At 56.5% G+C, this 15279-nt stretch overlaps 1 protein-coding gene across 42 annotated transcripts in view; it reads right to left on the bottom strand.

Moving 5' to 3' along the window:
* Positions 1 to 2538: 2538 nt before the first annotated feature.
* RBM10 (RNA binding motif protein 10) overlaps positions 2539 to 15279 on the bottom strand; it is a 30055-nt gene continuing 17314 nt past the window's right edge. For 11 of the 42 annotated variants that reach the window (XM_067024121.1, XM_067024106.1, XM_059050565.2 and 8 more), the window contains 20 exons: positions 13948 to 14017; positions 11941 to 12014; positions 10426 to 10512; positions 8285 to 8345; positions 7964 to 8140; positions 7420 to 7580; positions 7147 to 7244; positions 6973 to 7060; positions 6184 to 6370; positions 5938 to 6080; positions 5735 to 5852; positions 5560 to 5651; positions 5308 to 5472; positions 4167 to 4316; positions 4006 to 4071; positions 3742 to 3930; positions 3588 to 3662; positions 3192 to 3298; positions 2987 to 3116; positions 2539 to 2894 (listed from right to left, as the gene is read on the bottom strand). In XM_067024121.1, the coding sequence (XP_066880222.1) occupies positions 2769 to 2894; positions 2987 to 3116; positions 3192 to 3298; positions 3588 to 3662; positions 3742 to 3930; positions 4006 to 4071; positions 4167 to 4316; positions 5308 to 5472; positions 5560 to 5651; positions 5735 to 5852; positions 5938 to 6080; positions 6184 to 6370; positions 6973 to 7060; positions 7147 to 7244; positions 7420 to 7580; positions 7964 to 8140; positions 8285 to 8345; positions 10426 to 10512; positions 11941 to 12014; positions 13948 to 14017 (2364 nt within the window). In that variant the 3' untranslated portion in view covers positions 2539 to 2768. The remainder of the gene's footprint in view (positions 2895 to 2986; positions 3117 to 3191; positions 3299 to 3587; positions 3663 to 3741; positions 3931 to 4005; positions 4072 to 4166; positions 4317 to 5307; positions 5473 to 5559; positions 5652 to 5734; positions 5853 to 5937; positions 6081 to 6183; positions 6371 to 6972; positions 7061 to 7146; positions 7245 to 7419; positions 7581 to 7963; positions 8141 to 8284; positions 8346 to 10425; positions 10513 to 11940; positions 12015 to 13947; positions 14018 to 15279) is intronic. The other 31 variants (XM_059050566.2, XM_059050570.2, XM_067024090.1 and 28 more) reach the window with 6 other exon arrangements.

The raw sequence follows: 15279 nt of genomic DNA on the forward strand, positions 1-15279 counted from the left end.
ATTTATTTATTTTTGGCTGCATTGGGTCTTCGTTGCTGCGCACGGGCTTTCTCTAGGGGCTACTCTTCGTTGCAGTGCGCAGGCTTCTATTTGCAGTGGCTTCTCTTGTTGCAGAGCACGGGCTCTAGACGCCGCGGGCTTCAGTAGTTGTGGCGCACGGGCTTAGTTGCTCTGCCGCATGTGGGATCTTCCCAGACCAGGGCTCGAACCCATGGCCCCTGCATTGGCAGGTGGATTCTTAACCACTGTGCCACCAGGGAGGTCCCTAGGGACTCTTTATGTATTAGCCATTAAAAAAAATGGAGTCTTGAGGATGAGAATGATTTGAACAGTTGTGGTGTGTGTATTTATTCATGCTTCCATGGTCTGGTATGTGCCAAACCCTGTTCGAGGCACTGGGGACACAGTGGTGAGCAAGGCAGACAAAAGTCCCTTCCCTCGTGATGTTTTCATTCTAGTGAAGGAGACTATAGAAAAGTAAGAAAACTTATAGTATGTTAGAAATTGAAAAATGTCATGGAGAAAAAGAATGCAAGGAAAGGGGCGTAGGGACTATGGCAGGGCAGAGTTTGTAACTTTAAATGGGGTAGCTAGGAGGTAACATTTGAACATTCAAATGGGATGTCTCCTTCAATCTGGAACAGTTCTTCAGTGCTCCCTTGACCTTCATGACATTGACACTTTTGAAGATTATAAGCCAGGAATTTTGTAGACTGTCCCTCAGTTTGGCTTTGTCAGACGTTTCCTTGTGGTTAGATTTGTGTTCTGCATATTGCCTGGGAATATCACAAAAGTGATGCTGTCTCCTCATTTCATCCTATCAGATGGCTCAGGACTTGAATACTGATAATGTTCACTTTGTTCCCCTCATTAAGATGGTATATGCCAGTTTCCTCTACTGTAAAGATACTATTTTCCCCCTTTGGAATTAACTAACATGTATCTCATGGAGAGATACTTAGAATCTGTGTAAATATCCTGTTTACATCAAAGTGTAACCGCTAGCTTTAGCACCCAGAGATTTCATAACATTAACAGAACATCATCATTGTGCTGTGATTATTAGTTGACATTCTACTGTATAGGAGATATTTCTCTTCTCCTCCATGTATTTATTCTTTTATCCATTAATTTCTGTAAGTATGGATTTATGGATTCTTGAAACGTATCAAATGCTCTTTCTGTGGTTGAGATTATTACGTTTGGTCTGTTAATGTAGAGCACTACTTATATAGCTTCTCTAATGTTGACTCAATTTTGCATTCCTGAGATAAACTATTTGATCAAAACGTATTTGCTAAATATGATATTGGATTCATTTAGCTAAGATTTTTTTAAATAAATTTATTTCTTTTTGGCTGCGTTGGGTCTTTGTTGCTGGGTGCAGGCTTTCTCTAGCTGCGGCAAGCGGGGGCTACTCTTCCTTGAGTGGGCTTCTCATTGTGGTGGCTTCTCTTGCTGCAGAGCATGGGCTCTAGGCATGCGGGCTTCAGTAGTTGTGGCACATGGCCTCAGTAGTTGTGGCTCACAGGCTCTAGAGCGCAGGCTCAGTAGTTGTGGCGCACGGGCTTAGTTGCTCCACAGCATGTGGGATCTTCCCGGATCAGGGCTCGAACCCGTGTCCCCCGCATTGGCAGGCAGATTCTTAACCACTGCACCACAGGGAAGCCCTAGCTAAGACTTTATTAAGGATTTTTAATCTACAGGTGTAAGTGGTTTGAAACGTTCTCTTCTTGAATTATCTCATCTGTTTGGGGGATCAAGATTACACCAGCCTCAGGCTTTTTCATCCCTCTCCTTACAACTTGTGTAGGGTGATGTCATAATGCAGACTACTAAGTGAGGGAGGAGGGGCTTTGAACCACTTGCTCTTCCTACACTACCTTCCTTCCAACTTCTTGTCTTAAAAGCGTGTATGTTTTGGGGAGGGGTGGTTCCTGGCCCCGTTTCATAGCCCAGCCCCTCAAGACCCAGAGAGGGCAGCCCCAGCTTCGTGTTCCACTGTACTCAGACCTGTGCCGAGAGCACACACATACTTGTGAATCACAGGGTGTACACTGGTTAGTGGGACTGGAGGGATAGGGTGCTGTGGTAAAAGCCGTGGAGCGGATGGGGACGAGGGTGGACCCAACTGGTGGGGCATCCCTGGGACTGGCAGCTTGATTCTCTTATCTCCACACCTCTGGGGTCATCAGCCTGTTGAGGGCACAGGGCCCACTGGCGCCAGAGTGCCTATCATTGTTCACTCAGAGATGCCCTCAGGCATTGTCCCCAGACCCAAGTACAGTTTAGCCTTGCAGCCGTACAGCAAGTGCAGCTGTGGGGTGGCAAGGCAAGGGGATGGGGGGTTCCTAGTCCTGGCTCTGACCCAGAGGGTCTTCAAGCCTGATGGTGCCCTGGTGGTGCTTGGTTTCCTTGGTACAGCATGACCTGCTGGACCCGATAATGGTGAGGGGCTGTGACCAAGATCTTGTCCATCTGTGTTTATGTCCCTTTATCTGTATGGGCCACAAACCACTCTGGGACATGAGAAAGAGATATGCAAGCTGCGGACTTTTCAGCTTTTATTACAAAAAGAAATACATGATCCCAGGCCAGTTTTCCAATAAAAGTCACCAACTCAAAAGTCTGACTTGGTCAGGGCCTCTCTGGCTGCAGAGTTGAGCTGGTAGACAGGTGCAAGGGCCCCACTCTGACCACCCAACATTTTATCCTCCCCCGCTCCAGGCTGGACACCTGACATAAGTATAAGCAGGTCTTGCAGCTGCTCACTGGGCCTCGTTGAAGCGGGTCACCATTGTCTTGTGCAGCGTCTCCTTGTATGACTCGGTCGAGGTGACCCCATAGGAGCTGCCTCGGGCACCCAAGCCGGAGCCCCGCACCCGTGTCTGGGCCTGTGTGAGGGAGGCAGACTCTGTCAGGTTGAGCGGGCGCCAGGGCTACAGCAGAGTACTGGAGGATGGGGATGGGATCCCCGCAGACTCACCTCAATGGGAGTCACAATGCCCTGTTTTTTGCGGCCCAGGCCGCTGCCCTCTTTCCAGCCCATAGCCTGGAGCATGCGACTGCCAATGTTGTCACTGCCCAGCCCATCCCGCGTGGGCTGCTCAAAGTCCCTGCAGGAGACAGTGGCACAATGTGAGTGACTGGCCTGCTGGCCCCAGGCCCCCGACCTGGCCCCGGGCACTCACACAGAGGCCGCAGACATGCCGCTATACTTCCTCCTCTTGGGCTCCGGCGGCTCAGGGATGCCATACTTCTCTCTGCGTTCAGCTGCACGGTCCCGGTACTTCATTTGCTGAAAGAGTGTGTGTGAGAATGAAGGAGCTGATCGCTATTTGCGGGAAACATGGGCACAGCTGGGGGGCCTCCACAGGGAGCTAGATCTGGCGAACAGATCTGTGGTCCTGTGAATGCCAGCAGCCAGCATGGGGGAATCGGAAAGAAGCCTTGCAGGGACAGGACGCGAGGTGGCTGATGGCAGCCAGGCTGTGTCTAGCTGAGGAACCTGAGTGCCAGCTGCCTGCACGGATGGAGCGCTTGGTAAGGGACAGAGGGATGGAGCCCAGGAGTGGGTCACACCTCACCTCCATGTCGTTCTTCTCAAGTGCCTCCAGCTCATTTTCTGACAGGTGGGCTCGCCGGTGAATCTCAAGGTTTTGCTGCAAGGAGGACAGGAGGAGGAGTGAAGCGGCTGGGCCGGGCCAGTACAGGGCTCCCTGCTAAGCCTCCCTCGGTCACCTTGTGGAGCCCGGAGAGCTGCTGGTGCCGGATGAGCGCCTCCTTGCTGGGGAACTGGCGCCGGCAGAGCAGGCAGGCCAGCTTCTGCCAGTCGGTGAGCTTCTCTTCCCGCTCTGGGCCCCCGCGCTCCTGCTCCTCCTCACTGTCACTCTCCCCGCTGTAGGCCGCCACCAGCCCCCTCGGTGGGCTCTGAAAAAGGTGAGGGTGAGAGGTCAGGCCTGGCTAGCTCAGAGCCCTGCCCTTCTTTCTGCCCTGGGCACTCACTGGGCGGTCATCACTGGCCAGTTTTGGGAGGTCCATGCTGGTGTGCTGTCTCTCGGCTAGTGCTCCCTGTGGTGGAGGGACACAGAAATTCAGAGACTCCACGGAAGGACCAAAGGGATGACAAGACTGGGGGCAGGGCGCGGATGGACAGCCACACACACCTTCTTCTCTAGGATGGCGTAGCCGGCATCTGCAGTGGCCGACTCGCGCCTTTCATCGTCTCGTAGGGAACTGATGGGCTGGAAGCTGTTTTTGAAGTTTTCTTTTTGCTTGTTGAGGCTGCGGGCCCAGCGTTCCATGTCCTTGGCAATCTAGGGGCGAGGGTGGGGGTGAGGCTCTTAGGAATCCTCCAACTGCTGGGGTCACCAACTCCAACCTCTGCCCTTGCAGCAGTCCGACCCTTCCTGCCCTGCAGCCTCAAGCAGAAGGTGAGAGAGGCGGAGGTGAAAGTCCCCATTTCTCTGTCATCCTGTCATCAGTGCTCCTCAGCAAGCCCCTCCCCGGCTGTGCCCCCATTCTCCTCATGGGCACCCATGCTATTAGGTTTGCCATGTATTTTCATTTTATCGTTCTAAAGTGCATAGAATGGCTTGCTCTGTGTATAATTTTAATTTACACGTGTGATACTATGCCATGTTCCGTGTCGTTGCCCAACCCCGACCCCCAGGCACAACACCATTTTTAGAATTTACCGGGCGGCCAAAGGAACACGTAGTTCTTGCTTCTAAGTGTTGCACCCAGATTGTCACACTCTTCCTCCACAGACAAGACACTGAGGTTCCCTCCAACTGCCCACCACCACAGAACACTGCGATGGCTGTCTTCCTGCCCACCCCCTGATGGGCCCGCGAGAAGTTCTCTGGGATATATATACACAGACAGACACAGACACACCCTCAGGTGGGGTTCTGGGCCCAAAGGAGCATGCATGCGCATTTGTTTCCACAGGCAGGGCTAGCCTGGCTTCAGGCGTGCCCACACCAGCCCACATTGCCACCAACAGCACAAAGGTTCCCACCAGGGGATGGGAAAGCAGACAGGGCACACTTGGATGACACTGGCCACCTCAGGGAGGTGGGCAGCCCTACCATGTACCTGGTAGGGAGATGGCCCTGGCTCAAGGTCACACAGCAAAGAGCAGAGCCGGACCGGGAGCCTGGTCTCTCCTGAGCACAACTACTGCCCACGTGCACATCCACTGCCATCCCCTCCCTTGGCAGCGGAGGATAACAGATGACAGAATGGCATTCATCAGAAGACACCTAATGGCCAGCCAGTGACTGCTGGACTCCCAGTGTTCACCTGTTGGGCCGTCTTGGTCTTGTGCTTTTCCTTCTTCTCTTTGCCCTCCTTTGAAGGCGCCCCCGTTTCCTTATGCCCATCAGCTGACTGCTCCAGGGCAGGAACATAGGTCCGCCTTTCCCCATCCCAGTACAGGTACTGCTGGCTCTGAGCATTGTAGTAGTACTGGGGGAGGTGGGGGAGAAGGGGCGTGAGGGAAGACCTCGAGGAGGGGACTGCAGACCCCACCCACTCCCCAGACTGCCCTATCACCTGAGAGTTGGGGTCGTAGTAGAGGCCAGTCTGGGGGTCATAGTAGTAGCCAGATGTCTCATCGTACTGGTAGGTGGAGACGTCAGGAACAGCTGGAGAGTGAGAAGGGGGGTCGCACTCCTCTCTGCTTTGTTAAGGAACTCCCCACCCCTCACTGCAGGCCATGGCTACTCACGGTACTGGCTGTAGGGCTCCTGGGCAGAGGGGCTCGTGGCTGGTGGCAGGGAAGAGCTGGGATGGCTGGGGCTCTGGAGCTCAGATTTGAGCACAGCGGGTGACATGATGGTGTATGACTAATCACAGGGCAAGACAGGGGAACAGGCCTCAGTGTCTACCAGTGCCCCCATGGCCCCCAGGACCTCCCTTGATTTTCCTCACCTGGCTGTTGGCAGCAGTGCCCTGGCTGCCGCTCGCTTCAGCTGCTGACTGCTGGTAGACGCCAGGGGTGGCACCAGGCTGGGTGCGGGAGAAAGCCTGCAGGGACACAGAGTCTGCCCCAGGCTCCAGGGAGGCCTCGGGACCTGTAAAGGGGGACAGGGAAAAAGGAGAATGTGAATGGCAGAGCCCAGGACCCTATGCTTGCCAGTCCCCACCATGGGCTCAGGGAGAGATGCTGAGGCTAACCTGCTCCGGCTGGGTCCCCTTTGGTTCCAGTGATGCCGGGGCCCTTCGCGCCCTTGAGGTAGCCATGGGCATAGAGAGAGGACTCTGTGCCCTGGCTGCTGCCATAGCCCTCATCCTGTTGGTAGTAGCTGTAGTCGACCGGTGGCTCCTCGGGGGTGGCCCAGGCACCCTCCCCACCCTGGGAGGCCTGAGGGGCAGGTGGGAGGGGTTCATTAGCAGAGGAGGGGGCACAGAGGGGAGGGGAACCGGCTAAGAGACGTCTGCCCACAGGTGAAGCAAGTGTCAGCTGACAGAAAGCATGCAGCCCTCAAACAAGGGCCACCCGGCCAGAGCAGAGCAGGATGGTGACAAAAACAAGACTGGAACAAGACACATGCCAAAACACTCCCAGGGCTGACACTGGTACGTGTGTTGCGTGATACGTGTTGGGTGTCAGACCAAGGAATATACCATCCTCCCCTTCTTTATTCTCATCTGCCAATTTTCTTACAGTCACTTATAAATTCCCTTTTATCAAGAAAGGTTGTAACAATGCAGGATGATATATAACTACCAAACAGAACAGAAAAGCAGCCGTGACAGCGCTGAAAAGGAAAGCCTGGGAGGAGGTGCCTGGGAAGGGAGCTGCAGTGAGGACCCCACAGACCCCACCGGCGACCACTGTGAGAGGTTTTCAGGGCCACAGGAAGCCAAAACAGCAAGCCAGACCTCCTGTTTGCAGAGAGGGAGCGGGAGGGTGGAGGTGGCCCAGGTACAGGGATGCTGGGGTGGAGGGGAGTCTCTGAGTACCTGCGAGATGGCCCACTGGGCCGCGGCAATGGCAGTGCTGGCCACAGAGGCAGCATTGATGCGACTGCCTTCGTTGGAGGCCATGTCCCTGGGGAGGATGTCAGAGACTGGGAGTGAGACAGGAGGCCCCAAACTGGGGGGCAAGCTGGGAAAGGACACAGGTGGGGTCCTGACCTCTTAGAACCCTTGGCAAACTCAACGTTGATGGTCTTGCCATCGATGGTGAGCGGCGGGTGCAGGGCCTGCAGGATCTGCAGCAGCTGGGCTGCCTCCTGGGGGAGGAGGGGTGGGGGGCAGGGGCAGAAGGGTCAGGCCCGGGGAGGTCCCCGGCTCCACTGCCCCATTTCCAGGCTTGGGGCCGCGGTGGGGGGCTAGGGTCAGGGTCCCTCCTCCCTGCCCCGGGGGCCGGGATCCTGGCTGCCCGGCCCCCCCCTGTGCCGCCCTCACCACGATGGTGGAGAGCTGGATGAAGGCAAAGCCACGGTTCAGTTGGGTCTGCTTGTCCTTGATGACGCGTACGTTGGAGGAGGACAGCACTGCGTAGGGTGCCAGGGCCCCCAGGATGGAGTCCATGGTGCTGTGTGGGTTCAGGTTGCGCAAAATGATGGCTGCAGGAAGGGCCCAGCATTAGGGAGCAGCCCTGATATTCCGCCCCGGCCCTGCCCTCCAGTAGCTCCCCACTGCTCCCTCTCCCCTGGCCTCCGCGTCCTTGCGCCTGCTGCGCTTCCCCTCACCTCTTCCTCTCAGACAAACTCTGCTTGTCAGTCCAAGTCCCAGCTCAGGCGCCCACCTGCTGAGAACCTTCTCAACACACCCCCAAAGTCGAGTGTGGCAATGCTCTTCCTCTGCTCTCCCTACATTACATGTCTGTCCCCCCACCAGGCAGAAGCCCCTGGGAGGATGAAGTCCTGGTCACCACCATCTCTCTGGCCTTGGAGAGCCCAGTCTAGACACCCTAGGGCAGGGAGGAAGGAAGGAACAACTGACTCACTGTCGTTGGCGTTCTCTGAGCTCGGCTCCGAGCCCTGTGACAGGGCCTGGGAGGCCAGCACTCCCTGGGCCTGGTAGGGCTGTGGCAGGGGCAGCAGGCCCTGGCTTAGCTCCCGACCACCCAGTGGTAGCGTCTGCTGATCCAACCTTGCGCCCAGGGGCAGCTTCTGCTCTGCCTCTGTCAGGGGCGGCAGAAGACAGGCCAGTGACAAAGGGGGAGGGGGCTCCCAGGCTGGTCTCCCTCCTCCCAGAGCACTGGCCCCTCACCCTTCTCCCCCTTCCCAGCAATGTCCCGGGGAAGAGGGAGGTAGGAGGGCCATACCTGACTTGGGCACACCACATTTGAAGCACTTCTCACGGCGTTTGAAGTTCTGGACGCCACACTGCGAGGCACAGGCCAGGCTATCAGAGGGGGTGGGGCTTTCCACTGCGCCCTCCAAACGTGGATCCAGAGATCCCCCAGGGAACCCGCCATGACCCGGGAAGGTCCCAGGGTCAAGGGTGGCAGGCGGCTTTGGGGCTCTGGCTGTCATCCTCGGCCCCGTGAATCTTCCCTTTACATGGTCTCAAATTTGTCCTCAGTGCCAACCCCTCAACTCAGGAATCCATAACTCCCCCACCTCTGTTACCAATTGCTGCCTGCTCCGAGGTACCAACTCCCAGAAATGCCCCCACATCCAAAGTCCCTTTGGTAGGTTCCTCTTCCCAAAATGTACTTCCCTATTCAGAAACCTTTGTTATTTCTATCCCTGAAAGCCAGCAGCCCCTCTCTTGCCAGACTCCCACCCCTCATTCATCTCGAGGACTGGGTTGGATCCTGCCATTCTTGAGAAATAAATCTGCCTGGGATATTGCAGCCTCTGGAGACCCCCAGCTTTCACCACATTTCTATCTCTGATCCATGGTCAGGTACTAAGCACTGCTCCCGTGCCAGGGTCCGTGCAGGACGTGGCCTCTGCCCTCCTGGCCTAACAGTGGGGAGCAGATGTAGCACAGAGGGGCAGCAGGTGAGTCTGTAGAAATGGTCCCCCCCAGGGGCTCTGGGAGGGGAGTGGGCCTAGAGGCTCAGCTCACTCAGCTGGGTATAGTCATCAGGGCTGTTTGATCTGGGAGGTCCAAGAGTTTGGTTTGGTTTTTCTGGGAAGCGACTGCTGGCGGAGGCAGCAAGAGATTTTGTGTAGGAGGGTGAGGAGAGAGGCAAAAGCAAAGGCTGGACAGGGAAGGTGACACTAGATCACAGAGGGTAGTCACACTCAAGCTCAGAGTTGTGGGGGTTTTCAGCAGAGGAGGAGGGACGTGGTCAGAAGTGGTTTTGAGGAATGTCACCAGTAAGGGGGTGGGAGAAAGAGGCAAGAGGCCAGCACACCAGAGAGGGGCCTGTGGCGACTGTGTGGGGGAGGACGTGAGGGCTGGCCTGAGCAGTGGGAATGGCAAGAGGGGGCGTTTCTGTAATGGAAGTGACAAGACTGGAGAGCAACAGGGTGTGGTGGATAAAGGAGAGAAAAGAAGAGAATCCCCTAGTTTCAAGGAGTATCTGAAAATACAGGAGGGATGGAGTCCTCCTGTCACTCTGTCCCTATCTCTCCAGAGAGGTTGGACACCCGCCTTCTGATATTACTTTTTTGGTTTTGAAATAAGCAGGAACCAGTCCCCTTACTGGGCAGAGCTCCTCTTGGGGAGAGGGCCTCCGCAAGCTCTCAGGTCTCCCCTTAGGTCTCAGGGCTGCCAGCCGGCTGCAGGAGGGGAGGCTGTAGAGTCCCAAGGCTGCTTGTGAGGCTGGCCCCAGGGGAGATCTGAACTCACGGTGGCATCCATGGCCCACGATCAGGAGCAAGGCACAACTCAAGGTTCCATCGCTCTGAGCCTCAGCCTCCTCTTAGGGAATATGACTGCAAAGAGCTACAGCTTGTACCCTCAGTCTCAGGCAGACATGGCTTTGTCAGAGGTTGGGTCACCTGACACAGGCTCTCAGAACACCCTACACGTTCCTTCAGGACAAGAGCTGACACTGAACATTGTTAACAGCGGGCCAGGTGTCGTTCCAAGTGTTACCCTCTCATCACCACATTTCAATCCTCCCAACCACCTTTGGGGAGTGGGGTCATTGGTATTTGCATCGTAGAGATGGGGAGAGTGAGGCAAAGAGAGGTTAAATACCCTGACGAAAATCAAGGCAGATTTGGGAGAGTCTAACTTCAGCTAGTCTGGTTCTGAAGCCCGCATTTTATAGATCACATTATGCCTCCACTGTCACTAGTCACTTACATAAACATCTGTTTCAAGTCTACTGGGGCTTCAGGCAAGATCGTGCCACATGAGGGCAGAGCCTGGCGCCAAGTGAAAGCTCAGTACAAACTGGTGGGTGGGTGGCAAGGAGCAGCGCTGCTTGAGCTGAGCCAGTCCTCCACACCCACGCCACTCAGAGGCCCCGGGGAGACAGAGACGTTGCCACCGCCCCTGTACCTTATTACACAGCCAGTCCTCATTGATCTTGGGCTTGGGGTCGCTGTAGTGCATGGACACCTTCTGGCCCAGGATGTTGAGGGAGTGCTGCAGGGAAAAGCAGAGCACAGTGAGGCCTGGGCAGCAGTGCCCCACGCACCGTCTCAGCACAGGAGAAGAGAGTGAGCGAGCCCTTCAGCTGGATGGATGAGGGACAGGGAACGGAGGGAGGTCGGAGAACTGACGAGGGAAGAAGGAAGGGAAGGAGGGAGGGAAAGCGCCACAGCCCTCGGGCGCAGCTGTTTGCTGCCTTTCCGGGCACGCGCACGCACACGTGAACACACGTCACCAGGCACACAGTGCTCGGCTGCCCGAAGCTTGCCGGACAGCAGGGGAAACCCCCACTCGGCCCTGACACTGCCAGGCCACACCCAGGGCCAGCACTACACAGGCTACACTTGGGATGAGGGGGGACCGGGAGGGGAGGGGAGGGAGAGGAGGGGAGAGAAAGAGAGAAAGAGAGAGCGCACGCGCACTAGTGCTGGAGAAGGGGAAAAAGAAAGAGCCATATTTAAAAGATGGACGGTCCTGCTGTAAGGCTGTCTTCCCGTGGCTGGCTGGGTCCTGGGCCCATGGCACTAGCCTGTGGACCGGCAGAGATGGCCCCAGGGCCGCCCCTGCTGAGCCTCCCTTCGACCACATCGCCCCTTCCTCCCCTGAGGCTTTCCTTCAGTGCCCCACACCAGTGAGCTGGGCTCTGGGTGGGCGAGCAGAAGCTTTGGGTCTCTGAAGGTCCCAAAGCTGCTGGGTTGGGAGCACGTGCCAGGCTAGGGGAGCAGGCTCCCCTCCCTTCCGGACAGCACGGCTCCTCGCTGAGAGGGCAGGCCTGTCCCTAGTGGAGTGGGGCAAGTGGTGACTCCTGTTGGGGCTAGGTGCAGTGGGAGGGGTGGGGTGACCGAAGTGAGTCCTGGTGAATGAAACCATCACTCTTGACTGGTACTTTCGATCAACAGAGCAGTGCTGGCCTGTCTCATGGAAATCAAAGGACCGAACTCACATGCAGGGACAGAGCTGGCAAAACAGGACTTGCTAGTTAGTGTGCCAACAGCTAAGTTACCCAATGGCTGGACTTCCAGCGGTGCCCAAGAGTGGAACAGAGTCCTGGCTCTGCCTGACCCCAGAGCAGGGCGGTCCCCCGGGGAGTGGGAACTTAGGTGGAAGAACCCCACCCCCACCCCACCCCCAAGGCAGCCCTTTCTCTGAAAGCTCAGCCAGGAGAGGAAGAGAGGCAGAGCTAGTGCCTGGCCAGTGGGAAGGGCCAGTGGTGAGTGTGGGTTCTTGATGGGAAGCCCAGTGGGTAGCGAGAGATGGGAAGAGGAGATAGTGAGGGTCAGGAAGGGGGAGAGAGAGGGGGTGGGGGGATGGGACACAGGGCCACAGGGCAGGGAACTGTGTCCGTAAGAATCAGGCGATGGGGAGCGCTCGATTACAAAGTAGTATTTGTTTGGGGGGGGGGTTCAAGTGCGGCAAAGCAACCTGATTGGCTTCCATCCATCGTGTAGCGTCCTGCAAGTGACTAAACTCGACGAAGGCGAAGCCCCGGCTCTGACCTGGAGACAGCATTCAGATACAGACGCAGTGGGTTAGTCAACAGCTTTGGACACACGGTGTTCCCGGGGGCGGGACCCGAGGGGAGAGGACTGGGGGGCAGAGAGGGAAGTGGGGAGAGGAAAAAGGAAGAAAGGGAGAGAGAGAAGCAAAGAAAGACCAGGGTGTGGGAGGCAAGGTAGATGGTCGGGAGGCACAGGAAAGAGGGAAGCGGGAGGGAAGAAAACAGAGCTGGAGAGGGGTTGGGGGCAGGGGATACACACACGCCAGCTGGGAAGAAAGACAGAGAGATGGGGCTCAGGCACACCTGCCCGGACAGCCTGGGGTGACAGACACGGAGAGGAGCTGGGAGGGAAAGGGTACAAGGAGAGGTCTCCAGAGAAGGAAGGAGGACAGATGGGCAGGCTGCTGGCTTCACATGGGCCAGAATAAATAACCAAATGGTGGGGCCCAGCACAAGGCCAGGGCAGCCCAGGAGGTGTCCTGTAACAGGTGTTTAATCAAAGGAGCAAAAGAGAAGCTGGGCCAGGCTGCTCGGGGAGGCTGGGAAGGCTCTAGGCCCAACAGGAACCAGAGGGAGTTAGGGACAGAAGGTCACCTCAGCCTCACCACAGTCCAGGGAAGGTTGGCCTCACCAGGGAGCCACCTCAGGGCCAAGCTGGGAAGATTACAGCCACCTACAGTCCAGGTCCTCCAAGACAGCAGGAGAATGGGGGCCAGGATCTTCCAGGTAGATCTTAAAGAATCAGCAGGTACCTGGGAGAAGCGCCCAGGGCCACAGAAAGGGCTGCACCTGGGACACCGCCTCAGGGAGACCAGAATCCTGTCAGCTTGGCTGGGGTACAGCAGAGCAAGACCTACATGCTATCAAGAGAGACTCCAGGCCTGGCTAGGGCTGGGAAAAGGATCCAGGGTTTGAGACCACAGGACAGGAAAGTAGCTCCTTCTTTGGAGGTGCACACACAGGGAGGGCTTAGACATGGCAGGACTTGAGGGGCATGCTTGATCTCCGAAAGACTAACCATTAGGATGCACAGGAGGATGGAATGGTATAATTAGAGAGAGAGAGAGAGAGAGAGAGAGAGAGAGAGAGAGAGAGAGAGAGAGAGAGAGAGAGAGAGAGAGAGAGAGAAAGAGAGAGAAGGAGAGAGAGGAAGAGAGAGAGAGAGAGAGAGAGAGAGAGAGAGAGAGAGAGAGAGAGAGAGAGAGAGAGAGAGAGAGAGAGAGAGAAGGAGAGAGAGAGAGATGGAGGCGTGGGGAGGAGAGAGATTGAGAGATGCAGAGAGAAGCCCAGGCAGAATGAGGCCCCACTGTGCCTGCCCTGGGGAGCCTGGGCCAGAGGTCCTGCAGAGACAACCCCCCCACCCTACTAACCTCAGGCCAGCTCCAAGCAGCCTGCAAGAGGGAGGGAGGGAACAAGTGAGGCCAGCAATCCTGGCTGCTCCTTGGGATGCACCCTTGGACAAGAGCCGTCCCCTGCCTCCCCTCTTGGGACACATGGGTGGGGCCGTGTCAGACCTCTTTCTGGTCAGAGGCTGTTACCAGAAAAATGTGGGGGAGAGCAAGGGGCAGGGGAAGGAGAAGAAGGGAGAGGGAAGGGAGGCTACTGGGGGGATGGGGTTACCATCTCAGATACTCAGAGTCCCAAAGAGGAGGTTCCCCAGAGCCTGGCCCTGGCCCTGCCCCCGGGGAGCACTCAGCTCATCTCAGAGCTGCACCCCCTCCCTGACAGCCTCGCACAAGAGGCTACTGGCCGGAGCTGTGAGGAGAATGGGATGAGGGGGAGAGAAGAAGAGAGGGTACCCCCAAGCTGCCCATTCCCAGCTGTGGCAAGAAGGCAGGGTAGGGAGGGTGAGGGAAAAGGCAGAGGCAGGAGGGAGACTCGGAGGCTGAGGCTGGCCAGCGGAAGAGGAGGGTACTAGAACAAAAGCTCACCTGAGGATTTGTTCCGCATCAGCCGGACCTCCCGTGCTTGGACGCCGTGGGACTGTAGCTGGCCACGGATCTGTACGGGGAGATACGGATTGGAGCAAGCTCAGCACGACGGGGCTACTGGGTACCTGAGGCTGGCTGGAGGCCTCCAGGACCCCGGAGGGTCATAGGGGGGGTGCACACACTGTCTCCTCTCCCTCTCTCAGGGCTTTCCCCCAAGTGACCACAGCCCCAGCCCCACACCAGTACCCAGTCTCAGCTTTCAGCCCCAGACTTGCAGAGTGAGTCAAATGAAAAAAAGGGGAGTGGTGCAAGGTGAAGCATGGCAGCGTAACGACCCTCAGGGGTGGAGAACAGCAAGAGAGCAAGCGAGCCAGCAGCTCAAGAATAGTGGGCAGGGGTGGTCTGACAAAGGCTTGGTGCAGCCACAGAGCAAAGAAAGCTGGCAAGCAATTCTGGCCCTTTGCAAAGGGACTGCCCTCCGGCTTGCATCAAGAGAGACCCATGACACAAGTACGAAACTGGGAAGGACTGGGGTCTGAGCAAACCCCAACCATGTGTGCTAGACCATAAATGGAGCAGTAACTTGGGGTGGAAACCAAAAGGCATGGCCGTGGGATTTGGAAAGCTTCCTGGATGACCTAAGCCAGAGGGAAGCTGCAGATGCAATTTGGGATTTGGACCAGGCGAGGCAGAGTCTCTAGGCCAGTGGTGCCTCTCGCAAGCAACTGGGAGCCTGTGCTGGGCATTCTTGGGCAGCAGCCTTAATGCCTCTGGGCCTCAGTTTCCTCATCAGGTTCAACAACAGAAGGGAAATTAAACATACACATACAAGGATGAAAAAGAAAGACACAGAGGAGCAGATCAGGACTGCTAACACTCAGGGAGAGCTCAGGAAACAGCTAGAATGTGGGCTCTGGGGTCCAGCTGTCCAGGTTCAGACCCCAACTCTGCTGTGCCACTCACTGGCTGTGGGACCTGAGGCAAACTGCTTCACTGCTGGGGGCCTGGCTTCCTCATCCATAGAATGAAAATACAAAGAGTACCTTCCCTACAGGGTGGCTGTGCAGATTAAATCAGACCTGACATGTGGCCCACCCTGTGATAAATCCTCCACAGATGTCAGCACTCAGTTACCGTCTGACACAGAACAGTGCAGGTGGGCCAGACCTTAAAGCTCTCAAACACACAGGTGGGATTTTCTCTGCGACAACATTGGCAGCCAGCAGGTTTCAGAGGAGAGATGAGCAGAGAATTCACGGGCAGTGGGGAGGAGGAGAACTGGGGAGGCTAGTGAGGAGGCTGTTCTAGTGGCCCACTTGGGGTTTTCCCGCT

This window comes from Kogia breviceps, chromosome X, assembly GCF_026419965.1.
Source record: "Kogia breviceps isolate mKogBre1 chromosome X, mKogBre1 haplotype 1, whole genome shotgun sequence".
NCBI classification, from domain to species: Eukaryota; Metazoa; Chordata; class Mammalia; order Artiodactyla; family Physeteridae; genus Kogia; species Kogia breviceps.